At 46.7% G+C, this 27,327-nt stretch overlaps 1 protein-coding gene across 1 annotated transcript in view; it reads left to right on the forward strand.

Annotated features, from left to right (window-relative positions):
• The window catches only part of NALCN (sodium leak channel, non-selective), a 259,747-nt gene extending 233,026 nt beyond the window's left edge, over nucleotides 1-26,721 (forward strand). Inside the window, exons 39-43 of the mRNA XM_078778655.1 lie at nucleotides 21,272-21,429; nucleotides 22,740-22,890; nucleotides 23,202-23,363; nucleotides 25,160-25,253; nucleotides 25,351-26,721. Coding sequence (XP_078634781.1) covers nucleotides 21,272-21,429; nucleotides 22,740-22,890; nucleotides 23,202-23,363; nucleotides 25,160-25,253; nucleotides 25,351-25,589 — 804 coding nt within the window. The 3' untranslated portion in view covers nucleotides 25,590-26,721. The remainder of the gene's footprint in view (nucleotides 1-21,271; nucleotides 21,430-22,739; nucleotides 22,891-23,201; nucleotides 23,364-25,159; nucleotides 25,254-25,350) is intronic.
• Nucleotides 26,722-27,327: the final 606 nt, after the last annotated feature.

The raw sequence follows: 27,327 nt of genomic DNA on the forward strand, positions 1-27,327 counted from the left end.
AGGTAGCAACTGTCAAAGCAGTACTTTTGAATAGTAAAATCAACAGAGTACTTCAAGTGATGTGAATACTCCGCATTCATGAGCCGATCACAGTCCAACACCATGCCAGTTATTAGCCCCCTTTGGACTTGGTCCGAAACGGGGGCTTATAGATTTGGTCCCATCCGTGCATCCACAACCATATCTCGGAGATGTATGGACTGATTTTGTTCATACTTGGCACAAAGACAATACGCGACAGTGTACATATGAACCTCATTTTGCTTCGCGATGCGATCAAAGATCGCCGACTGATGGAAATGTTGTTACTTAAACATGTCCCTATCCTTTTCTCAGACATGCATGGACCGATTTTCTTCAAACTTGGCACAAAGACAATCCATGAGTGTACATATGCAGAAGATTTTGTTTTGTCATCTGACCAAATAAATTTCGTTCTGGAAATTCCTAGCAATGTCCATTTGTTATATTATGTGTACCACTCGCCCCCCCCCCCCCCCTCTCCAACAACCTCCAGCCCTCTCCCTTCCATAGATCTCCCGATGTCCCTGCTCTCTACTGTTGTGTTTGTGTGTTTCCCTCTCTCTGCCCCTCTTGTCTCCCGCTCCCTTCATTTTATGTTTTATGTGTCTGTTTGTCTTTTTTTGTGTTTAATGCGTTAGCTCTTACACGAGCCTCGACTTTGTATACAAAAAAAGAAAAAAAGAAAGATGGCCGACTGACAGCCTTTAACTCGGTACAGCAAAATTACTAAAACCACAGTGGGGGCTATGACATTTGATGTCTGTTTACATCCGCCACCAAAGGTGGATGGAGGTTATGTTTTCACCCCTGTCTGTGTGTTTGTCTGTTTGTCTATTTGTTTGTCTTTCTGTCTGTGAATATCTCAAAAAGTTGGGGATAGATTCGGACGAAACTTGGTGGAGAGGTTGCGTATGTGACAACGACGAAATGATTAGATTTTGGTGAAGATCCGAATCCGGATCCGAAAGTGATTCTTCACCATTGGGAGATAGGGCCAAAACGATACATAGCAGGATATCTAAAAAAATTATGGACGGATTTGGAAGAAACTTTGTGGAGATGTTGGGTGTGTGACAAGACCGATTCGATTTTGGTGAAGATCTGAATATGGATTCGGATACCAGGATTATTTAATTTTTTAAGTGATTCTTCACCATCGAGAGATCAGGCAAAAAGCGATATATAACATGATATTTAAAAAAGTTATGGACGAGTTATGTCTAAACCTGGGGGACGAGTTGTTTAGGTGACAAGAACAAGCCGATTAGATGTTGGTTCAGGTCCGAATCCAGATCCGGCCTATCAGTGGATACAAAATGTAAACTGGTCAGCCCGGCAGAGGTATGCGCTCTACTGAGTGCAATTCTAGTTCTTCTTGTTCTTTAAAGTTACTTAATTTGCGTCCCACAGGGATTATCGACGTTCGTAAATGGTTTTACATCAAAGCAGCAAGATGCAAAATGAGGTGGACACATGTTTTTTAAAGAAATATGGAAGGTTTATTATATCACAAGACAACTCTTACGGAGATGAAGATAGAAAGATAGACTTTGACAAATTGATATTAGATAAATAAACACTTAATTACAAATGTGTGCCCAAATGGCCATAGCCAATGGGAGCGTAGCTTATAGGCATGTTCCCCTCTACCAATCGCATGTTGAGTGTCAGAGGCCACTGGTGACCCAATCACCAGCCCCAATCTTGCATCCTAGTTGTAACAGGCTCGGTGCCGCTGCTAGGATACCCTGTCACCTGTCGTAGTGGGGGGACACCAAACAAGACATCCTTATCCTATCTAGCAGTATCGGTATTTCAGACCAGGCCCCATTCCCCCTGTTCTTCAAGTGGGCTATGCATCACACAAGTTCACTTTAAACTCAGATTAATAAAATGAATGATGCTAAACCCTACATGAGCACACAGACCATACTAAACCTTATTTATATTGTTACGGAATCCAACGTCGGCCTTCCCCACTTACCAAGGGGGGATTAGTCCCCTCGTCTATGACTGGCCGACGTGGTCCTGGGGGTATGACGTCACGCCCGGTCGGCACTGGGTAGGGTATTAGGCCCAACCGTCCTATGACCGAAATACCAACACCCACCGGTACGCAAGGAAATACTCCCCCGCCCACGGTCGCAGCGTAATGGACTAGTTGCGCCGAGCGAAGCGAACTGCACCGCGAGCCGGTTACCAAGACTAACCCGATTGATCGTCGTCGGCCGAATCACGCCACGGGCCCTCAATGGGGGAAATCACTAAAGCGCCCGAATGTGAAGAAGAAGACGAAGGTAGGGAGAACAAATCTAATTTATTACTATTATTTACAAGTCATCAAAATAACCAAGGAGAAAGAAGGATAAGAAAATAACGACAGAAAGAATGGAAGGAGACACAGTGCAAATATTAGCTTAACTATACAAGCTTAATTAATACCCCAGGACAACGTGAAAGACAGACGAACGATCACACTTACATGGGGAATGCAGGCAGGAATGAATGGCTGAAGGTGGATGGCTTGGAGAGGCAAAGAAGGTTCAGCGGGGACTGGGCACGGTCGGGTCGGAAGGCACCGCCGTCAAAAAGCCGAGCCGCGGTCGTGCGAACTCCCGCGGTTCCAAACTGCGCGGGCGAAGTTCCTTTCTCCGCACTGCTGCGTCGCGCGCTCCTTGCGTTGCCTCGGTCCGTATCTCCTCTGCAGCGCGGCACGTATCTCAGCTGCTTGGACTCATCTGCTCGTCTGAGGTGGGGGCGTCTCCCGCGGGTTATATAAGCCCCACCCTTGGACCTTCGCGAACCGCCCAGATCGTTCTCTCTCCGCCCGCTCAAGCCAAACCCCTTCGTGCTGGGTTGGTTGAGCGAGGCCGACTCACTCCTTCTTTCCATCACGAGGTGCGGAGACACGCCTTTCTTCTTCCAACCGACCGCGTGCTCAATGGAGTCCATTTGCGGCGAAAACCATCCAAACCTGACACTTTGCAGATGGGACCTACTCTTATTTAATTCGGTGCAATGGAGAGTCAAACTATTGGGAAACACAGCCTTGAACTACATAGAATAAGGGAATAACTATTTAAAAGGATATATGGTGTCCTGCGTGTATGTTTATGGAATTAACTACGAGGACGACCTTCGATCTTTCTTTACATTACGGAGGGTGACATTTCCACACAAAAAAACCATAATTCTCACATTCTTTACACTTTCTCAAATTCGTTACACTGCACCCTCCTTCTTTCAGGTCCGGTCTCGGGCCTATAAAACTTTACTTTTAGTGTGACACGTAGGTGTAGTTCCCTCTACAATTAACCTGACCCTGAGTGTGACAATTTTAAAACACAAATAAATATGTCCCGCTACTCCATTGCACCCTATCTAACAGTTTCGCACCCACAGCTAACCGAATTGCGGAATGGTTTTCAAACTATACATTTACGGTGGGGAGCATTATTTACAGTGACGTTATTCCTTATTTACAACGCAACCCAGGACCTGTGATTTTTTTTTCTTTTCAGGGAAACTGTTGTTTCTGTTTCAGAAATTCCTGTTGGGAGGGAGGAGACAGCACGCATTGCATCGACGCACCAGTACCATAAGCACCAAAAGCACCAAAAGCACCAACCAGTGCACACTGCACAGTCATTACAGTTTGTAATAAACACAAAAAACAACTGGTGGTGGTCTTCCCCTTCTCTGCTGGGCCGATGTTCTTCCCGATGTCTTCTCTCTTCATGCGGCCTATTTGAAAATAAAAAGCACAAAGTGTCCATTTTTTATTTAGGGCCACAGGGGCCAACTAAGGATGGTCCACCTGTTGGGCATAGGTGCCACCTTACCGAGGTCCGCAAGCAAGATTACCTGGCCACTATGGCCGGTCCCCAGCAGAGGTGCCCTGCCCCAGAACCTTGGGTCCATCAAGTGGTACTTGGCCGCAGAACAGCGGTCCACAAAGTGGTACATCAATGCAATGCATGCTGGTTGCGAGAGTCCTGGCACACAAGGCGACCTCCGCACGTTCCCCTCGACGCCCAGTGGCGCACAGTCCTCGGGTGGGAGACAAGGGGGGGGGGGGGAGAAGACAGGTGAGCGAGGGGGTAGGGTCACAAGGGTACACATCAAACAAGGTAATGCAGGATGAGGTGCGTACGGAGAGCGAAGTGAGAAATGCTCGTCCCTACCGTACGCCCCCCACATGTGACCTACACTACCCCCCCTTGCCCCTCCCCATATTTACAAAAACCTACACATTTACAAATTCGTCACTACTGTCACGTCTCCCCCATATTTCCCCTATAACAAATTCGTCACCACAATCCCTCTAACCAAAATTTGCCATCACCCAAATTCATCATCAATCCTCATAAGGAGGGAGAGATGGAACACAAAGCACAATGTCACACCCACGTCATGATGCGTCTCACATTCCCAAACATTTGCACAATAAAAATAATCAAACCTGGCATGGTGTGGAGTAGCGTCACCTCAGGTGAGTGGATGTAGATGGTGCGAGGAGATCTCAATCCTAACTACCTTCTAAATGACTTTAATACACTTTACACGACCCGGGGTCTTTCCCTGCCAAACCATTGGCCATCTTACTCCATGCGGTTTTAAGAACCAAATTCCCATTGACCAAACTGTGGTGCTTCTCAATTTGGGGTCTCACTCCCCCGGTTCAACTCCCTGTGCCCTTGCACAATTTCCGGGCTGAGTCGTGTAGCTCTCCCAGCAGGTCTACCCACCTGCACACCTCCACCACTGCAGTTGCCTCCGAGCTTACCTGCTCCTTGACCTAACCTATCTAACTGGGGAAGGCCCTCCTTGGCGCTTACCCCACTCGGTGCCCTCTCTGGCACTGGGCTACCCGGGTCCGTCCTCTGGATCCTCGGGCCCCATCCACAACAACTCTACCGGCTCCCAGAGCCCACCTGCGGCCTCACCAGGCCGACATCCTAACAGTGGCGGAGTGCTCAACCAACTACACACACTAACAGGCTATACGCCCAGCCATTTCCACGACACTAATGCACCCATCCAACCATCATTCTTCCACCACGCACCACAGATGCCAATATCCAACCACAATTTACCTGTACCCTCTACCTAACACTTACACTACCCTCCCCGGGTATTCGTGATAGGGGTCCACTCTTCCCCCATCCACACCTTCGCACCATCCACTCCACTCCACAGTTTCCACCATACTCACTCCACGACCATCCATTCCATACTCCATGTATTCCACACAACCATTCAGTTGCACACCTGTGCAATCTCACCTGGTTCCACCTGCACCCTCCTTCCTCCCAGGACCATTTGGTCAACACAACACTCAATCACCACTACTCAGTCATACACTGCTCCATTCACTTGTCCAGTTGCACACCTGTGCAATCTCAATCGTCCCTCACTCACTGCTCCATACACTTCCACGCTCAACACACTTTCGATTCTCAAACACACGGCATCATCTTATCTAACTACTCCCCTCTGGAACTTGCGCTTCCCAGTCGTCCCTTTAAACTATTGCGCTCCCTCGTCATTATTCTCCAACTACCCTCTCTATGTCCCCACAACCGGTTCAATGTTGCTACCTAACCTTACCGTTACCTATGGTCATCTTCTCTAGATCCCTACACACGATATCCTAACCCTCCCGGGCTAGTTTTCACTGCCAACCCCATAACTAGTGCTCCTTTGCCCCTGTTGTGAGGGATGGCAGAGTTGCCATCCCACCACATCGGGCATCTCTCACTACCATCCCCCCAGTCCTCTGACGCTACGAGCCCCCGTCGCAAGAGGTACTGGGTCCTGCCTCGGCATCTAGAGCCGAGGCGATCCACGAGGGTGCCTGCTCGCCGGCATAAGGTCTTATCCGGTCAGCATGGACGATCCGAGGGAGGGCCCGTGGCCCCATCTTGATCTTAACGACCACGTCACAGACTTGCGACAGGATGACTCCCGGGCCTTGCCAGGGGGAGGTGAGTTTTGGGCACCTACCCTTCCGCCTCCGGGGATTAAAGAACCAAATCTTCATCCCCGGAGCGTACTGACTCCCCTGGCTCCGGTCGTCGTACCTGCGCTTCATCTTGGCCCCCGCCAGATGGAGCTGGCGGCGGGCGAAGGCATGGACCCGCTCCATGCCTTCCTCCAGGTGACGTGCGTAACCCTCCCTCGGCAGTGTATCCGTGGTGTCTGGCACGGGACCGCATAGCAAGTCGGCGGGAGCCCGTAACTCCCGCCCATACATAAGCAACGCTGGACTGCATGCGGTGGCCCCGTGCTGGCTGGTTCGGTAGGCCATTAACAAGTACGGGAGATGTTTGTCCCAGTCATCCTGACGGGTGGTGGTGAACAATGCCAGTTGTTGGATCAATGTTCTGTTGAATCTTTCCACCATCCCGTCAGATTGTGGCCGCAAGGGCATGGTTCTGGTTTTCCGAATTGACAGGAGTCTGCACACATCTTTTAGTAATTGACTTTCAAAATTTCGACCCTGATCGGTGTGCAGCTCCTGTGGAATCCCGTGCCAACATACAAATCCTTCTACGAAGGCCTGCGCCACAACCCCGGCTTCTTGGTTGGGGAGGGCGTAGGCCTCCGGCCACTTGGTGAAATAGTCCATTACAACGAGGATATACTTATTACCTTGGCGGGTGCGGGGCAGCGGTCCTAGAATATCCATAGCCACCCGCTCAAGGGGGCCCTCACCTGGTGTAATTGAAGGGGGGCCCTCATCCTCCGTGCTGGTCCCTTTTTGGCAGAACAGGCGTCGCATCTCCGACACCAGTCCTGTATGTCGCGCCCCATATTCACCCAATAGAACCTCCAGCGGACCCGAGATGTTGTCTTTGTCCTGCTCAAATGGCCGCCGGAGCGGGTACCATGCACCTGTTGCAATATGACGTTCTTAAATTTGTCAGGGACTATCACCAGCCAGGAAGTTCTATCAGAGGGAACCTCCACCCACTTGCGATACAAGATGTTGCCTTTCAATTCCAGGGTCTGCCACTGAGCCCAATACGCCTTTGTTTGCGCCCCGAGGGGGGTGACCTCTTCCCCCTTTGGTCTTTGCCCCAATTTGACCCATTTGAACACCGGCCCCAGAACGGGATCCTCCTGCTGGGCCGTGCTCCATGCCAAAGTTCCGAATTCTTCGTCTGCAGTTAGTGGCAAAATTGGCCCTCTCACCCGGGTTGCCCGGACGACGAGAATCGGGGCAGAATCGCCAAATTGCTCCCTCTCCTCGTGTCTCGCACAAAATTTGCAGTTTTCCCCCAGACAAGGACGCCGAGAGAGTGCGTCTGCATTACCATGGGCCTTCCCGGCCCTATGGGTCACATCAAAATCATACTGCTGCAACTTTTCCAACCACCTTGCAATTTGGCCCTCCGGTTCCTTGAACCGAAGGAGCCATTGCAAGGAGGAATGGTCAGTTCGAACCGAAAATTTCCGCCCGTACAACTACGGGTGGAAATGGTTCATGGCAGCCAGCATAGCCAATAACTCTTTGCGAGTGACACAATAATTTCGTTCGGGCCTACTTAAGGCCCGACTATAATAACCAATCACTCTCTCCACGCCCTCCTGTGTCTGAGACAAAACTGCGCCCAATCCTTCCTGGCTCGCATCCGTGTCCAGGGTAAAGGTCCCGTCGCTAGTGGGGTAAGCTAGAAGGGGTGCGGATGTTAAACACCCCTTCAATTTTAGGAAGGCCTCTTGGCACTCCCTTGTCCAATTAAATCGCGTCCCCTTCTCCGTAAGCCGGTGGAGGGGACGGGCCAACTCCGCAAATTTCGCCACAAAACGCCGGTAGTAGGAGCAGAGTCCCAAAAATCCCCGCACCTCCTTGATGGTACGCGGTGCGGGCCACTCCTCTACCGCTTTAATTTTGTCTGGGTCCGTTTTTACCCCCTCGCGGCCGATCACGTGACCTAGATAGGCCACCTCTCTTGCAAACAAGGTGCACTTACTCGGGTTCAGCTTCAACCCTGCCTGTCTGAGGCACCCAAACACCTGGTCCAAATTAGCTAACGCCTGGGGAAAGGTCTTGGCATGTACTAGGACGTCATCCAGGTATACCAGGCATGATTGCCATGGCATGCCGCCTAGTACATGTTCCATTAATCGCTCAAAGGTGGCGGGGGCGTTACACAAACCAAACGGCATCACAGTGAACTGATACAGCCCCTCACCTGTGGAAAATGCCGTTTTCTCCTTCCCTGCCCGATCCATCTCCACCTGCCAATACCCACTCTTGAGGTCCAAAGTTGTGAACCAATTTGAGCCCGCAACGGCATCGAGCGTGTCATCAATTCTTGGCAGGGGATATGAGTCCTTGAGTGTCACGTTGTTTAGCTGGCGATAGTCCACGCAGAACCGCGTGGTCCCATCTTTCTTTTTGACCAGCACAACAGGTGACATCCAGGGACTTCCCGAGGGCTCGATCACGCCTGCGTCGAGCATTTTTTCAACCTGCTCGTCAGCTTCCGCCCTCTTGCTCCAAGGGAGCCGTCAGGCGGCCTGACGAATAGGCCGGGCCTCACCGGTGTGGATCTGATGTTTCACCAGGCCCGTACGTCCAATATCCTCGGTGGACAAGGAGAAGAGGTCCAAATGGGACCCAACCAGTTTGTGTAAGGCCTCCCTCTGGGTACCTCCCAACTCTACGCTACTACGATTTACCATCTCGCAAATGGGATCGGGCCAATTCCTACTATTTATTGAAGGCTCCCCTGGGGCCGGCTCGGCTGGACGTTCTCGCCCCTCACTGACGCGACTTCTCTAACTGGGGTGCAGCCAGCTACCTTCGTGCCCCTCCCTATAGTGCGTGGTTCTGTACTAATATTAATTACCCGGACGGCCACCACCGGCCTGTCCGTTTTTACAAGGGTGCGGCCCACGATTAAACCAGGTATGGATCGCGCTGCCACCGGTTCGACCAGGCCGCAGGACTCCTGCCATGTCGGGTGAGCTGACCATCGGGCCGGCACTATGGCCTCGGCCCCCAGAGGGATGGTCGGTCACGGCCTCAGGAGCCTCCAGCTCCACCCTCTCGGCCGTGCTCACCCCCTCCAATGGTAGCTCTTCCACTCCCCATCGCAGGATCCCCCGGCTCAAGTCGATTTTACAACCGCTGGCAGTCAACAAATCCAACCCTATTAAGCATGGGTCGCACACCTCCGCCACCCAAACCTCTATCTCCTTCTTTACCGATCCCAACTTGAGGGTCACAAAACCACGCCCTATGATCGGAGCCGTTGCCCCGGTAGCCAACTGCAAACTATGATTTTCCAGACGCTGGATTTTACCCCAGCCGTCTGCACTCAAATTAAGGATCATGGGGCTGATGATCGTGGCGCTGGCTCCCGTGTCCACAACGGCGTCTACCCCCACGCCGGCAATTTTGCATCGAATTGTTAAACTACCGATTCCAATTTGGCCACAATGAATGACCTGTCGCGTCAATGAGGGCTTTCCTCCATCCCCTACTGCCGAACACCGCCCTGCATGCCCGGCACGTTCTTGTTTCCCGGGTCCTGGCGGGGGGGTGTCTGAGGTCGGCTAGGCCGATCGATACGGGGCGGAGTTGAGGGCATCGGTTGGCGGAGAACGTCCCGGCGCGGAGCTCGGCACTCCCACGCACGGTGACCCAGCCGAGCACAGTTATAGCACCTCACCTGGTAAGGTGCTTGCCTCCGGTATTCCAAATTTTCCCCCCTGTATGTCCAAATTGGGGTACTCTGTCGTGGACTACTGGGTGCCACCGCTGGAGCCGCCTGCCATGTTCCAGGTCCCGCTAGGCGCCGATCCACCAGCCTCCGAACCATGCTCTCCAGGTCAGGGCCCCCGTCGGGGGCGGGCCCCCTAGGGGGGCCGCCCCCCATCACGGGCCCTACCTGACGCACCGCCACTGCGTGGCGCTCGCCTCCCCGGGCCAGGGGCCTCGCTGCTTCCCAACGGGCTGCAGCGTCGGCCGCCTGACTCATGGTCTGCGGGCGCCACATGGCGAGCTGTTGTCAGAGCTCCAGATCCGGAAGGGCCTGGATAAAGTGATCCAGCGCCAGGCTTTCCTGGGAACTCACTGCCATGTCTGCGTGTGCAATCCCCACTGCGTGGCGAATGTCATGGGCAAGTTCCCCGATGGTCTCCTGGGGCTTGCGTTTTCGCTGCGCAAGCTGCGCTTTAACAAGCTCGCTTTGCTGCTCAATGCCGAATCTGTTAATTAAGGCCGCGCGGAGAGCCGACAGGGTGAGAGCACCCGGTGGTAAAGCTGTCAGCACCTCCGCCGGCGCACCGCGCAGTGCCCCCACAAGGTGTACTCCACCTTCGTCCGGATTCCAACCATTGCCTCTGCACACGTACTCGAACTGCGCCAGGTACGCCCTCAAATCACTCTTGCCGTCATACGGTGCGAGTGGGACCTTGTGGGCGCCCGAAGGCCGGACCCCGCGCGTCACTCCTTGCGGGATCAACGCGGGACCAAACCGTTCGGGCTCCCACAGTACGCTATTCCCGGGGGGCTCCCGCACATCCCCCGTCCCTCCAAACACTACCCCTCTTGGTGTCGATGCCTGGGTTGCCCTTCCGCAACCCGCTACCCACTCCATATCCGCACAACCTTGCTCACCAGCACCCCCCTCACTCCCCATAGCCAGACCTCCTTGCACACCTCCTTTATTCATACCCTCCGGACCAGTCATACACCTCACCATTGGTCCCTCATGAACACCCGGGTCTACACCACCCCCCAAGCCGACTGAATCTCCCCTCACACCATATACATTTCCGAGTATATCGCCACTCACCTCGGCACCTCGTCTCCGCTCTTCTTCCGCCACCTGCAAACTCTTTATTTGGTTAGTGAGCACATCATCATGATTTGAACACAGACCTTGTACATACTCCATCACCTCCTCCTTTATTTCTCTCTTAGTTTCCCTCCGTCTCTTTTTGATTTCACTCACTCCCTCTTCCACATCCTCTAATTTTTGCTTCACCTCTTTTATTTCCCGGTGCGCCCCCTCAATTTCTTCCTCTAACGCGACCTTGGTCGTTTCGATGTGCGTCCTTACTTCCCGTTCTTTTGTCTCCATTGCCTCTGTCACCTCGTCCAACCTCTTTGTCAACCCCTCATGTACCATTTGACATTCCTTCTTTGTCGCTATGAGTTCTTTTTTTTATGTCTTTCTGTGTCGACTTTAACCCCCCGATTATTGCAGTGTTCTTTTCCACTTGATCCACTAATTCCTTTTGTCCCACCGTCAGCTGTTTTACCCCCCGTGTCAGGTCTTCTATGCCCCCCTGTAATCTAGCCATGCTATTCCTCACCTCTTTCTCCATACGCTCCTCACCTCGCTTTACCTCCTCGCATACCCCCGAGACCTCCTCGCTCACACCTCGTCTGATCTCCTCCCCCATTTCTCCCATCTCTTTGGTAGATGCTGCCCCCATCTGTTCCAACTCCTTCCTCTGGGCATCCAATTTGGTTTCTAACCCGATTTTTACCCCCTCTATCTTATCTCCCATGGTGTTTTCTAACCCCCCTAACCCATTCTTCACCCCTTCCATCTGGTTCTCCTTGGCAGCCATTCTATTTTCCAACCCCGTTAACCCCTCCTTCATTTCCCACATTTGATTACCCATGTTCTCTAGTTGGCCCCCCAATTCACCTTCGAGCCCCCCGATTTGGCTTCCCATATCATTTCTCAATTCCCCGATTTTGGCTTCTAGCCCCCCGATTTTGTTTTCCAATCCTATATTCCCCATTAGTATGGCTGCATTAATCTGCGCCATGAGGTCCCGCACATCAATTCCCCCTATTTGCGCAGCGGGCGTGGCTACCGCGCGCTCGTGCGAGCCGCCATTTTGTGCGTCTGATACCACGTGCGCGAGGGCGCCATTTTGTGTACCTGACACCCCCTCAACCACTTCACCATTGCTCTCCTCCATTTCCCCCACATACATTTCCCCGAGGTCCTGGGTCGATTCTACCCCCCCTTCTAACTCACCCACCTGCATCCGATCGCCTTGATTGTCCATGGCGCGAGTTTGAAATTTGAGATTTTAAAATAAAATAAAATTTTGGGCTACTCGTAATTTTGAGCGCGTTAAGCGCGCTTCAGGTTCGAACCTCGCTCCTGACACCAATTGTTACGGAATCCAATGTCGGCCTTCCCCACTTACCAAGGGGGGATTAGTCCCCTCGTCTATGACTGGCCGACGTGGTCCTGGGGGTATGACGTCACGCCCGGTCGGCGCTGGGTAGGGTATTAGGCCCAACCGTCCTATGACCTAAATACCAACACCCACCGGTACGCAAGGAAATACTCCCCCGCCCACGGTCGCAGCGTAATGGACTAGTTGCGCCGAGCGAAGCGAACTGCACCGTGAGCCGGTTACCAAGACTAACCCGATTGATCGTCGTCGGCCGAATCGCGCCACGGGCCCTCAATGGGGGAAATCACTAAAGCGACCGAATGTGAAGAAGAAGACGAAGGTAGGAAGAACAAATCTAATTTATTACTATTATTTACAAGTCATCAAAATAACCAAGGAGAAAGAAGGATAAGAAAATAACGACAGAAAGAATGGAAGGAGACACAGTGCAAATATTAGCTTAACTATACAAGCTTAATTAATACCCCAGGACAACGTGAAAGACAGACGAACGATCACACACGGGGAATGCAGGCAGGAATGAATGGCTGAAGGTGGATGGCTTGGAGAGGCAAGGAAGGTTCAGCGGGGACTGGGCACGGTCGGGCCGGAAGGCACCGCCGTCAAAAAGCCGAGCCGCGGTCGTGCGAACTCCCGCGGTTCCAAACTGCGCGGGCGAAGTTCCTTTCTCCGCACTGCTGCGTCGCGCGCTCCTTGCGTGGCCTCGGTCCGTATCTCCTCTGCAGCGCGGCACTTATCTCAGCTGCTTGGACTCATCTGCTCGTCTGAGGTGGGGGCGTCTCCCGCGGGTTATATAAGCCCCACCCTTGGACCTTCGCGAACCTCCCAGATCGTTCTCTCTCTGCCCGCTCAAGCCAAACCCCTTCGTGCTGGGTTGGTTGAGCGAGGCCGACTCACTCCTCCTTTCCATCACGAGGTGCGGAGACACGCCTTTCTTCTTCCAACCGACCGCGTGCTCAATGGAGTCCATTTGCGGCAAAAACCATCCAAACCTGACACTTTGCAGATGGGACCTACTCTTATTTAATTCGGTGCAATGGAGAGTCAAACTATTGGGAAACACAGCCTTAAACTACATAGAATAAGGGATTAACTATCTAAAAGGATATATGGTGTCCTGCGTGTATGTTTATGGAATTAATTACGAGGACGACCTTCGATCTTTCTTTACATTACGGAGGGTGACGTTTCCACACAACAAAACCATAATTCTCACATTCTTTACACTTTCTCAAATTCGTTACAATATTATACCCCCCAGATAGAAAGAAGGGTGCCAACATGAAATAACCTGCTTTTTGCTCTACCCACACAGTAGGTGGGCACCTATAAGTTGTGATGCCCAATAAAATGTAATCAGGTACTGTCATCAAGGGATTGGTCGATTCAAAATAAAACATGTCAGTGTTCAAACAATGATGTATTTTTTTCCTGAAGGAAACTGCATTTTATAAGTGATCACAATTTTACCAATCGAAGCGAATAAAAGTTTTTCATTGGTGACAGCAAAATGTACAGTGAACTTCTTTTCTGTCATTACAATAACAAACATGAGGTGGATGTGATGTATCCGGCATTATCTTGTGAACCTTCAACACAACACGTTTCTTATACAAGGTACAAATTGAGAGAAGGTTTGTCCGTATCACACACTCAGCAACCTCCCTGGTCTTTGCTATTTCTTCACAATTTATTTTGACAAGTTACCAAATGTACAAATACAATTGAAAGTAGGAATACTCTGAATCAAGGACTGATATAAAATATCCAAAATGCTATTACCGATATGAAACTTTCAATTTAATTAAATAAAAAGTACAATCTTTGGTTTGCTTTACCGACAACACTTGGGATTTATTGCTGCATTTTAATTTGTTATCGATCACTGTGTTCCAATACTTGCTCAGAAACTTTAACGATACTATGTTCATGAATAATCAAAGGGCCATGGCCACCTGCTAAGCAGTGGAAATAAAAAATAATTTCCATTGTCTTGTTGACATTAAGAACTAAATAATGATGGTCAAACCAGTCTACAAACTTCTCAACTTCGTTCGCATATTCATGGTTATCATTGAGTAGAAACCCACTAATTACTGTATCATCTGCAGATTTGATAACTCTGCAATTAGGACTTGAACTGCAGCACTCAGTTGTATGCAAAGAAAACAAAATGGGGGAGACTACACAACACAACCTTGTGGTGTGCATAGACTCAAACACAAACAAACAAACCTGCCCTCCCTTAAACATACCCACAATTAGGAAGTCGATTACCTCCCAGATTTAAAAATCCCATAAAAGTAACCGCATTATATAACAGTAACCGCATTATACAAAAGTATCTGCATTACATAACAGTGACTGCATTATATAAAAGTATCTGCATTATATAAAAGTAACTGCATTATATAAAAGTAACTGCATTATATAAAAGTAACTGCATTATATAAAAGTAACTGCATTATATAAAAGTAACCGCATTACATAAAAGTAGCCGCATTATATAAAAGTAACCGCATGATATAAAAGTAACCACATTACATTAAAGTAACCGCATTATATAAAAGTAACCGCATTACATAAAAGTAACCGCATTATATAAAAGTAACCGCATTATATAAAAGTAACCGCATTATATAAAAGTAACCACATTATATAAAAGTAACCGCATTATATAAAAGTATCCGCATTATATAAAAGTAACTGCATTTTATAAAAGTAACTGCATTATATAAAAGTAACTGCATTATATAAAAGTAGCTGCATTATATAAAAGTAACCGCATTATATAAAAGTAACCGCATTATATAAAAGTAACTGCATTATATAAAAGTAACTGCATTATATAAAAGTATCTGCATTATAGAAAAGTATCTGCATTATATAAAAGTAACTGCATTATATAAAAGTAAATGCATTATATAAAAGTAACCGCATTATATAAAAGTAACCGCATTGTATAAAAGTATCTGCATTATATAAAAGTAACCGCATTATATAAAAGTAACTGCATTATATAAAAGTAACTGCATTATATAAAAGTAACCGCATTATATAAAAGTAACCGCATTATATAAAAGTATCTGCATTATATAAAAGTAACCGCATTATATAAAAGTATCTGCATTATATAAAAGTAACTGCATTATATAAAAGTAACCGCATTATATAAAAGTACCCGCATTATATAAAAGTAACTGCATTATATAAAAGTAACTGCATTATATAAAAGTAACCGCATTATATAAAAGTACCCGCATTATATAAAAGTACCCGCATTATATAAAAGTACCCGCATTATATAAAAGTAACTGCATTATATAAAAGTAACCGCATTATATAAAAGTAACCGCATTATATAAAAGTACCCGCATTATATAAAAGTAACTGCATTATATAAAAGTAACTGCATTATATAAAAGTAATTGCATTATATAAAAGTAACTGCATTATATAAAAGTAACCGTATTATATAAAAGTAACTGCATTATATAAAAGTAACCGAATTTTATCAAAGTAACCGAATTTTATTAAAGTAACCGCATTATATAAAAGTAACCGCATTATATAAAAGTCACCACATTATATAAAAGTAACCGAATTATATAAAAGTAATCGCATTATATAAAAGTAATTGCATTATATAAAAGTAAACGCATTATAGAAAAGTAACCGCATTATATAAGTAACCGCTTTTTTTTTTTTTTTTTTTTTTTTTGTATACAGAGTCGAGGGCTCGTGAAAGAGCTAACATTTATCAAACAAACAAATCAAACAAACAAGCAAACAAAGTATATAAAAAGGGGAGCAGTCCACAAGATGGGGAGAGAAGGGGAGGAAGCACACAAACACAACATTTGAGAGCAGGGACATCGGGAGATGTGTGGGAGGGAGAGGGCCTGGGGGGAGGCAGGATAGGTATAAAACGCAAGGACACCAAGGACTTCCAGGAAAGTCAAAAGTCACCTCAAAAAGGTGGATTTGGGGTGAAATTAGCAGGGGTAGAAAAGATCAAGGTTTTGGATTGGGGAAGATAAGAGATGGTGGTGAACAGCCGTTTTAAAGACCTGGAGGGAGGAGTGGGATTGAAGAGAGTGAGGGAGTTTGTTCCAGAGGCGGGAGAAAAGAGGAATGAAGGAGTGAAGGTGAGCAGAGAGTCTTGATTTTGGCAGTTTAACCATAAGAGGGTTGCAGGCAGATCTTGTGCGACCTGTAGGAATATTTGGGGGACAGAGCCCAGAGAGAGCTGGGGGAGCAAGGCCGGAGAGGAGTCGGTAGAAGACGGAAAGACCACCAACCTGCCTGCGGTGAGTAAGTGAAAGGCCCTCGGAGATAGCGTCATCGCGGGAGATTCCAATGATTCTGAACGCTTTGGTTTCAACAGCGTGAAGACGAGCTAGGTGTGAGGCAGGAGCACCAGCCCAGAGGGGAGAGCAGTACTCCATTGAGCTGCGGATTGAAAGCCTTGTATGTGGTGAGGAGCTCAGGTGTGCCAAGGAAGGACTTCGCACGACGGAGGATGCCCAGTCGGCGACTGGCTTTGGAGGCCAGCTTGGAAATGTGGTTTTCCCAGGAAAGATCATGGCAGATAGTGAGAGCCAAAAGCTTGAGTGACAGAACTTCTTGGAGAGGATTATTCAGAAAGTAGATGGGAGGGTTGTCCAGTCGGTCTTTTCGGAGAGACATCGTGAGAGTGTGAGATTTGTCAGGATTGAAAGACATGTTCCACTTGTTTGCCCAGTCTGTGATTTTGTCCAGGTCTGCAGAGAGTGAGGAGGCTGCAGACTGCCGATCTGAGGGATGAGGAATGGAGCGGCAGAGAGTGGAGTCATCAGCAAAGAGATAGAGAGGATTTTCAAGAGAGTCAGAGAGATCATTGATGAAGACCAGAAAAAGCACAGGGCCCAGAACACTGCCTTGGGGAACTCCAGCCTGAACAGGAAGAGGAGATGAGAGAAACCCATTCAGGGCCACACGTTGACCGACTATAGAGGAAGTCCGCCAGCCATGCGTGGAGATTTCCATGGATACCAAAGGAGGAGAGTTTGGTGAGCAGAGCGGGATGCCAGACCGTATCGAAGGCACGTGATATGTCGAGGGAGACAGCTCTAATTTCCTGTTTGGCATTGAGGACCTCCATCCATTGTTGAGACAGCAGAAGCAGCATGTCCAGAGTAGAGTGACCTGGTCCGAAACCAAATTGATGATCAGAGATCAAGCCATTGGAAAAGAGGAAAGATTTCATATCCAAAGCAATGATGGATTCCATGACTTTGCTGATAATTGGGAGAAGGCTGATTGGTCTGTAGTTGCCAGGATCTGTTTTTGCACCTTTTTTGTGCAAAGCGGTGATGTTGGCTGATTTCCAAGCAGATGGCAGTTGACCTTGAGCAAAAGAGAGGGTGAAGAGAACAGAGAGAGGGAGTGAAAGAGCGGAAGAACATGATTTTAGGACCCGTGGGCTGATGCCGTCAGGTCCAGTTGCAGAATCAGAGTCGAGGGTTGACAGAAACTTTTCCACCTTGTCAGGAGGAAAGGACACGGAGTCCAGGAGCAGCTGGGTACGGTGGGTACAGAGAGGGATGGGTTTGGGACACAAGATTTAGAGGCAAACACAGAGTTGAGGCATTCAGCTTTTTCACGTGCGGAGTGAGCTGTGTAGCCGTTTGAGGTAAGGGAGGGGATGGAGGGGGAACAAACACCAGAAACAGATTTGAGCAGACGCCACCAGGATTTGGAAGAGGGAGACAGATAAGAGAGTTCGGTCTTGAGAACGGAGAGATATTTTTTCCTGGCTCTCCTGAGGGTGGACACACACTTGTTTCGGGCTTTGTGAAAGGAAATGAGATTTCCTTCTGTTGGATTTGCTTTCCAGGAGACGAAGGCAAGTTGTTTCTGGGCAACAGCCTCACCACAAGATTCCCTGTACCATGGACGGGAGGAAGGGTATGACAACTGAAGACGAGATGGGATAAATCTGTGCATGAGAGAGAGCAATTTACTTTGGAAGAATTCCCAGGATGAGTTGATGTCAGAGGTGGTAGAGATGGGAGACCAGTCCAGATGATTGATGGCTGCTTGAAGACTGTGCCAGTTTGCCTGAGTGAAATGCCAGACTCGTCGACGCTGAGGAGGCTCTCTGAGAATGGTCAGAGAGATGACCACTTTAACAAGCACATGATCAGATGAGCCGATTGGAGCAGAAGAAGAGCAGCAGACATTTTCAGGGAAGTTAGTCATAACCAAGTCCAGAAGAGAAGATGCTCCGTTGACTGAGATCCGGGTCGGGAAATTGACAGATTGTGTCAGTCCCAGTGAGTTGCAGAACTCCTTTGCTGAGGAGCCATGGCTGGTGAGAGAGGTACCCACACCCAGCCAACTGGCATGGTGACAATTGAAATCACCACATATGAGGAAGAGAGAGTTGGGATGGGTAGATAGAAGTTGGTCCATATTATTATCAGACAGCGAGATGTAGATGGAGTCATCACTATTTGGTGGACGGTACAACACACATATGAACAAAAGGTGGGAGCGAAGGGGAAGCCGTAGCCAAAGGTATTCCTGGGGGTGAGGTGGAGACAGGGCAGTGCAGGGCGAGTGAGGAAGAGAGTTTTTGATAAAGATAGCAACCCCACCTCCAGGACGAGGCTCAGGTCTATCATACCGGAGGAGGGAGTAACCCGGGAGAGATACTAAGGAATCAGAGACATCATGAAGGAGGAAAGTTTCTGTTAAGCAGATCACATCTGGTTTGACAGAAGCAACCTGTATGGAGAGATCAGTTAAGTTTGAACGAAGGCCCCGGATGTTTGAGGTCCATACCGTTAATGAAGAGGAAGGGGGGGGGCATCGGATACAGAACAGGGGGGAGGAGGGGTAGGGTAAGATGTGGAAGAGGTGGAAGAGGTAGGGAGAGCTGTTGAAGGTGTGTCTGAGATTTCAGAATAGCTCGGAGAAAGGGAAGGATGGGGCGGACAAAAGGATTGATGGTGATTGGGTGAGGCACAATGAGGTATTATTTGAGGAGGGGGAAGAGCGAGGCAGAAGGTTTGGGGAGATGGAGGTGAGAGTTGGAAGGGGGAAGAAGCGGGGAGGATGCTTTGAGGAGGGGGAGTGAGAGGGGGGAAATTGAGAAGAAATGAGGGTGGGGAGATTTGAAGGGGAGGGGGGAGTTTAGGAGGGAAGGGACAAGGGGAGGGATTTGAAAGGGATGGGATATGGGGGAGATTTGGAGGGGAGGGGTGAGGGGGGAGTCTTGGAGGGGAGGGGTGTGGGTGGAGTTTAGGAGGGAAGGGGCAAGGGGGGAGATTTGAAAGGGATGGGTGATGGGGAGGATTAGGAGGGGAGGGGAAAGGGGGAAGATTTGAAAGGGATGGGTGATGGGGAAGATTTGGAGGGGAGGGGTGATGGGGAAGATTTGGAGGGGAGGGGTTATGGGGAAGATTTGGAGGGGAGGGGTGAGATTGGATTTTAGAAAGTGTACGATTAATGGGAAACGAACATTTATATTGCAAAATGAGTTTCTTGTGACCTTCGAGTCAAAAATACGTTTAAGGACGCTGGAGGGAGGATGGAGTGCAGGAGAGTTTAGGGAATGTAGAAAAGAGGCACTATAAGAGATGGAATTTTTTTTTGGGATGAATAGATTTGGTGAGCAAGTCGAAAGCAGCCTTTTAAAGAAGAAGAAGGAAAAGGTGTTATAATATACGACGGAATACAGAACGTGAGGGGAAAGTGTTTACATCTTAAGGTTAATAACAGTGAAAACTATCTGGGGAACTGGGGGAGAAACACGTGGTCGAAGAACGAATGAACGAATAAACGAATGAGAACAAAGAATAAGAACAGAGAAGGAAATGTTTTTTTTGTTTTTTTTTTTTAGTTGAGATTTTAAACAACGAAGTAGGCTATGGGGTGAAAAGACTGGGAAAAGCAGAGAACTAAAGTTATTGGAGCACAAACGGCGGACCGCTGAGAGAAAAACAAAGCCTCAAGGTTGGATACTTACAAGGCCTCAGAAGACACGATACGAATTAACACGATTTTCTATACAGCTATGAAAGATTTGCACCGAAAATCTTCCTCGGGACACAATATACGTACACACACCATAAAATAAATACAGTTATAACGAAAATACAAATGGGAACAATTACTTCACTTCGATTTCGATGGATAGCGTGGAGAGCTGCGAATAAACGAAACCTCGCCGGCAAGACCGGAAGCATTATATGAAAGTAACCGCATTATTCTAAAAGTAACCGCATTATTTCAAAGTAACCGCATTATATAAAAGTAACCGCATTATATAAAAGTAATCGCATTATATAAAAGTAACCGCATTATATAAAAGTAACTGCATTATATAAAAGTAACCGAATTTTATCAAAGTAACCGCATTATATAAAAGTATCCGTATTATATAAAAGTAATCGCATTATATAAAAGTAACCACATTATATAAAAGTAACTGCATTATATAAAAGTAACCGAATTTTATCAAAGTAACCGCATTATATAAAAGTATCCGTATTATATAAAAGTAACCGCATTATATAAAAGTAACTGCATTACATAAAAGTAACTGCATTATATAAAAGTAACCGAATTTTATCAAAGTAACCACATTATATAAAAGTAACCGCATTATATAAAAGTAACCGCATTATATAAAAGTAACCGCATTATATAAAAGTAACTGCATTACATAAAAGTAACTGCATTACATAAAAGTAACCGAATTTTATCAAAGTAACCGCATTATATAAAAGTATCCGTATTATATAAAAGTAACCGCATTATATAAAAGTAATTGCATTATATAAAAGTAATTGCATTATATAAAAGTAATTGCATTATATAAAAGTAACCGCATTATATAAAAGTAATTGCATTATATAAAAGTAACCGCATTATATAAAAGTAATTGCATTATATAAAAGTAACTGCATTATATAAAAGTAACCGTATTATATAAAAGTAACCGCATTATATGAAATACCAATTCCATTGCTCACCAACTCTTAACTCTGTGTGTGGTTGTGTATTTTTCAAGGGTGTTATCCCTACATCGAGGGTACGTTTCCTGCTGCGGCTGCTTCGTGGTCGCTTGGAGGTGGACTTGGAGAAAGATAAACTTCTGTTTAAACACATGTGCTATGAAATGGAGCGGTTGCACAGTGCCTCTACTGTTCCCTTTCATGATGTTCTGAGGTTAGGATCTCATTTTACCTTTATGGAAATGTTGGTGTCGATTGAGCCAAGGGTCTGAGTAGTTACCGTACATACAGACATACATATACAGACACTGCTCTATTTTATGCATTAGATTACTGTATATAAGCAGACAAAATTCAACCTTGTCTTACATTTCCCCCCTTCATTCATCGAAAGGACTTTTCAATGATCCATCTATACATAAATATCCATTTTTTCAAACTTCAATATCATAGAAAACAAGTCTTACAGTTTCATTTTTAGCTAAGCTGGAATGTAGGTCCAGGGAGCTTATGCAATGGCGCATCGTCCACCAGTCTGTCACTCCATCATTCCGTCAGTCTGTAAACACTTGCAACTTCTCCGAAACTGCTGATGGGATTGTGACCAAACTTGGCAAAAAAATGTATATTTGGAATGTTGCAACTCAAATTTGTTCACGGCACTAAGAAAATCGAGGTCTAGGGGGAGTCTACTGGGAGTCAATGTGGGTCCAGGTTTGACCCTCAAAAATATATATTTGCTTTCATCTCTGAAACTACACACACAATTCCGATGAAACTTCACCACAACCTTCATCACCCGTGATGTACCAAAGTTTGTTCACAGTATTTTAAAAATCGAGCCCTAAGGAGGTCTATGGAGAAGGGGGGAGGATGGTGGAGAGGGATTGCCCCCCAAAATAGGTATTTGCTTTTTTCTCAGAAATTACACACGCAATTCCAATGAAACTTGGCAACAACCTTCATCACCCGTGATGTACCAAAGTTTGTTCACGGCATTAAAAATTGAGGTCTGAGGTGGTCTGTAGAGGGTTTGACCCCACCCAAAATAAGTATTTGCTCTCCTTTCCGAAACTACACACACAATTCCAATGAGACTTGATCACAACCTTCATCACCCATGATGTACCAAAGTTTGTTCATGGCATTAAAAATATCAGGGTCTGAGGGAGATTTTAGTGACTATTGCTCTTGACCCAAGTGAGCTTCAGGACCCGCGGTCCTATTTTTATTGTCCCCCGTCGCACCGCGGAGCGAAAGGGGGACTATGGTTTTCCCCTCCGTCCGTGTGTCCATCCGTGCGTCCGTCCATGCGTGCGTGTGTGCGTAAGCGAAGGACCGAATTCTAATTTGGTGTGTGGGTGCAACCCACGTCAAAATCCAAGATGGCCGCCTTGCGTCTTCCACTTTGTCAACTCACATCACTTCACCGACGGCGGACCTAGGCGTAATTTACAGTTACAATGCACTTTGAATGCTTTTTTATCATTCTGTTAATTCTGTTGTTCCTCGTTGTGTGTGCAGTATGCTGTCATACCGCAGTGTGGACATACGGAAAAGCCTGCAGCTGGAGGAGCTTCTCATCCGAGAGCAATTAGAATACACAATCGAAGAAGATGTGGCCAAACAAACGATACGAATGTGGCTTAAAAAATGTCTCAAACGTATACGTGCTGTACGTCTTACATTCCACTTTTCAGCCACAAGCCCTTCCTAACTACTTTTCTGACATTTTTCTGGAATTTTTCTTACTCTCCTCCTGCCCTGTGCCCGCATCTTATTTCACCCCCATTAATTGTCTTTCCTGAGGGCCAGTTAAAGAAAATAATTCAAATTTTTTTTTTTTTTTGCTGATGTATACTTGCATTTCAATTACAATGAATGAATAGGCCACTGCAGCCTCTATTCTAACTCACATTGCAAACATTAGCGTTTTTGCAGGGTGATAAATTGCACTTGCTATCTGATCCTACCCATTTTATACAGAAGCAACAACAGTCTTGCAGCATTATCCACAGCCTGAGGGAAAGTCAACAACAGGAGCGAAGCCGACTTGCGGGCTCAACGCTTGTGGAGGCAGAGGCCACAGATCTTAACCCAGGAAATGATGAGCAACAGGAAGAGGAGGAGGAGGAATCTCCTGCTGAGGTGTGTGCAGTTCATAGTCGTGTGTGTGTGTGTGTGTGTGTGTGTGTGTGTGTGTGTGTGTGTGTGTGTGTGTGTGTGTGTGTGTGTGTGTGTGTGTGTGTGTGTGTGTGTGTGTGTGTGTGTGTGCTGATACGTCTTTTTAAAATCAACAATGCAGCCAGATATGTAGCTACATTAAAGTAGATGTCCTTTCAACTCAATATTTTGAAAACGAGGGGAAAAGCCTGGTGAAAAAACAAAACTGAACACAACACAGAGGATTACAATAAATACACAAAGTTATTGATTATGTCTGATTAATTATTTGCAATAAATAATACAGTCCAATAAAATGAGCCTTTCCCTGGATAGGATTAGCGGTACAAATTTGTCAAAACATTGCATATTGGAATGAGAGCATTGTCACTTTAGAACCACCCCTCCCGCTCCCCCTTTTTCCCACCAGGAGGGTAAGTCCATATAGCATTCCCTCATCACCCTTCCCCCATCCCCAACAGGACGGTAAGGCCAACTTTAGCATTTCCCATCCCCAACAGAAGGGTAAGGTGATCTTTAGCATTCACCGATTGGTTCTTCTTGGACGAGCCACAAAAGAGAGAAAGAGAAAGAGAGATCTTCACGAATAGTCCAACTGCCTGCACGGACATGGCCTTTATCACCTCTGGGACTGCCTTTCATGCACGGCGGAACCCCCACCGGCCACATGATGCCCGTGGGTGGCCCCAAAAATATGGGGGTGGCCATATTTTTGGCCATCCCACCCTGTGGGGGTGGCCACTCAAACAATCTGCCCCTCTTCAGGACTCCGCAACTCACTTCACCATCCTGGCCTACATTTCTCTAGCCAGACGGCCTGCTGTTACGTCCACTTAAATGCGCGAAGCGCTTTCTGTGTACCTTTAGGGTTAAATGCCACAAGTCATCCACCTGGCTTTCCTGTACAGGAAGTTTTACACAACACAAGCCCTATTCTGCTCTGGAAAAGATAGTCACTGCCCCCCTCAATGCACATATTACACATTACTTACCTCTGACAGATCCTTGATACAGGCATAAATCTTAGCTACTCAGGCACACGGACCAAGCTAAAGTCTCAACACTATTCATCGATGGATCCCCTCCACACCTGCTTCCAGATCCACGTAACAATACTGAGTCACCCCTGTGTAGCTTGAATGTTGCTTATGTGTTGTTACAAAAGACAGATCGGCCAAAAGTGTGGGGAACAGATTACATTGGGCAACTGGGTCGCCTCTTTAGCACTCACATCAGAACACATCACTCAATATACTGGGATCACACATTGGACCACCTTTAGAGGCCATTTTTCCCCGCAGAGCAGGGGTTGGCCTTTTTGGGGCACCGTGGTCCCCTTTTTGAAGCAATGTTTTATGGCCGGATGCCCTTCCTGCCACCAACCCTGTTAGTCGCCTCTTGCGACACACAGGGAATTACCAGTGAACTGGTACTCAATTTGCCGACCTCGGAAGGATGACAGGCTGAGGCAACCCCCCTGGCGTTAATTCAGGGATCGACCGGGATTCGAACCCAGGATCCTAGGATCCCAAGCCTGCGCCCTAACCGCTAAGCCAACACCAGGCTAAAGGGATCACACATTGAAATTCCATAAACCGTGTTGATAGTTGTACTTATTGTAAATGTCCAATATTATCTTGTAATTTAATCATTGTCCTGCACGTGGTTATACCAATCTTTTGCAAGTTTACTTTTCTGCACAGTCTTATAAAAAGATCGTTTGCGTTTGTGACGGCAACATACCTGCTGGGTGTTTGTAGGTGTATTGCCAACCAAATGGAGAAACAAGTGTTCCTGTAGCTCATGATGTTGGAAAACCCCGTCGCCAGTTAGGACTATGGCGCCTTTCAACAGGTAATGGTGGGATATGTAAATAATGCGAACTTAGCGAAATAATGGTTGGCGAACAATATGAGGCAAAGATTAACAGGCCATGAATCTCTTTCACAAGGTGGAAAACCTGCTGTCTCATCAACCTCTTCGTGTCTGCATGGAGAACCACAGATGTTCAGGGAATCACAGAAAGATTCAGTGAATTGCTCAAGGCGTCCAGGATTGAGGGCATCTGCGATGAAAGCACATCTGGGAGCTGTGGCAACAAGCTCTGGCCTGGAAGTGAAAAGATGGTGGTTGAGGCAACTCACGTTGGAGAGTGATCAAAGTGGAGAAGAAGATGGACTTGGTAAATAAAAGACTATGAATTGACAAAAAGACATGCCGAGCATCATCAATGCCTTTACAGTTGTAATAATGCCACTGTCTTCTTCTTTGTTCTTCTGATGAATATGGCTGTTCAATAAATTGTGACAAACTTCAATCTTAATTATTGCACTATATGTCGAAATATATCTTAGAGAGTTTTGTATCTACAAATAAGTGAATTACTGTGGCAATTACAAAAGTTGTGCATGTATATATTCTCGTTGATATTGTATATTCTCATTACCTGCGCCACCGAAGGTGGATGGAGGTCATGTTTTCACGCCTGTATATTTGTCTGTTTGTCTTTGTTTGTCTGTTTGTGAACAGGATAGCTCAAAAGGTTTTGGACGGATTCGGACGAAATTTGGTGGACCGGTTGGGTGTGTGACGAGGACAAATAGATTTGATTCGATTTTGGTGAAGATCTGAATATGGATTCGGATATGAGAATTATTTAATTTTTTAAGTGATTCTTCACCATTGGGAGATAGGGCCAAAAACGATACATACAATAGCTTTAAAAAGTTATGGATGGATTTGGACGAAACTTGTTGGACAGGTTGTGTGTGTGACAAGGAAGAATCGATTCCATTTTGGTGAAGATCTGGCCCAGCTAGGATAATTTTTTAAGTGATTCTTCACCATTGAGTGATATGGCCAACAAGGTGGAGGTTTGCTCACTACTAAGTGCCGGTCTAGTTACTCCCGCCAGGGAGTAATGCATTCGATCGTGTGTGTGTGTGTGTGTGTGTGTGCGTGTACGTGTGTTTGTGAACTAGATATCTGGCAAAGTTCTGAACGGATTTGGATGAAAGTTGGTGGGATGATTGCCCTTGGGATAAGGATGAATTGATTCGTTTTTGGTGAAGCTCAGGATATTATTCCGGATCCAGGAAGTTTTTGAAGGATTGTTTACCATTGGAAGATAGGGCTCATTTCTTTTTTAACATTATCTTCTATATATTCTATATTTAACATTGTGATATGAAAATAGTTTTCATATTTGTTGTAAATGTAGTTTAAAGTCGTGGTTATGCGTTAGAGCGGTGTATTTTGTTAGCAGCGTCGTCTTCAAGGTTCTTTTTTTTTCTAATAAAGACATTCTGTCATTTTAAAACCACCAAAGTGTGTATTCGGTTTCCCCGTTTGATGAAATATATCGTTTGATACGTATAATGCTTTAAACTGGTTTTTTTTGTCTTTTTTTACCTCAGAAGAGATATCAACATTTACCTCAGCAAATGTCAATCGCGGTGTCAGTATTTGATGAACTTATAAAGACTTAGGTGAGTTATCAGTGTGACAAGCATGTGCGCGGGATTCTTCCCAGAAGAATGAGTGGTCGCATTAGCTTGTACGACTTAAAATGAGCGAGTTTTGTTTTGACGTTTGGGCCAGTTTTACATGTTGTATCCTCTATAGCTCCTCTATAGCCTCTAAAAATGTGGCACCTCTATAGCTCCAAAACCGCTGCATGGAAAAAATTTAAACATGGCTCATTGTAAAGAACTCAATATGGAGAATAGGTGTTGTTAACGATGACGTCATTGGTGCCATAATTATGACGTCATAATTTGACAGGGACAACGTGTAATAGTCTGATCGGTTTGAAATGTATTGAGCGTGATCTATGCAACAATTATATTAGAGAATATAAATTTATGATGTCATCGCTCACGTGGTCTGGCAGCCATATTGGATCAAAGAAAAAAAAAGTGTTCAAAAA

The sequence above is a fragment of the Myxine glutinosa genome, chromosome 1 (genome assembly GCF_964187855.1).
Source record: "Myxine glutinosa chromosome 1, kmMyxGlut1.1, whole genome shotgun sequence".
Classification (NCBI taxonomy): domain Eukaryota; kingdom Metazoa; phylum Chordata; class Myxini; order Myxiniformes; family Myxinidae; genus Myxine; species Myxine glutinosa.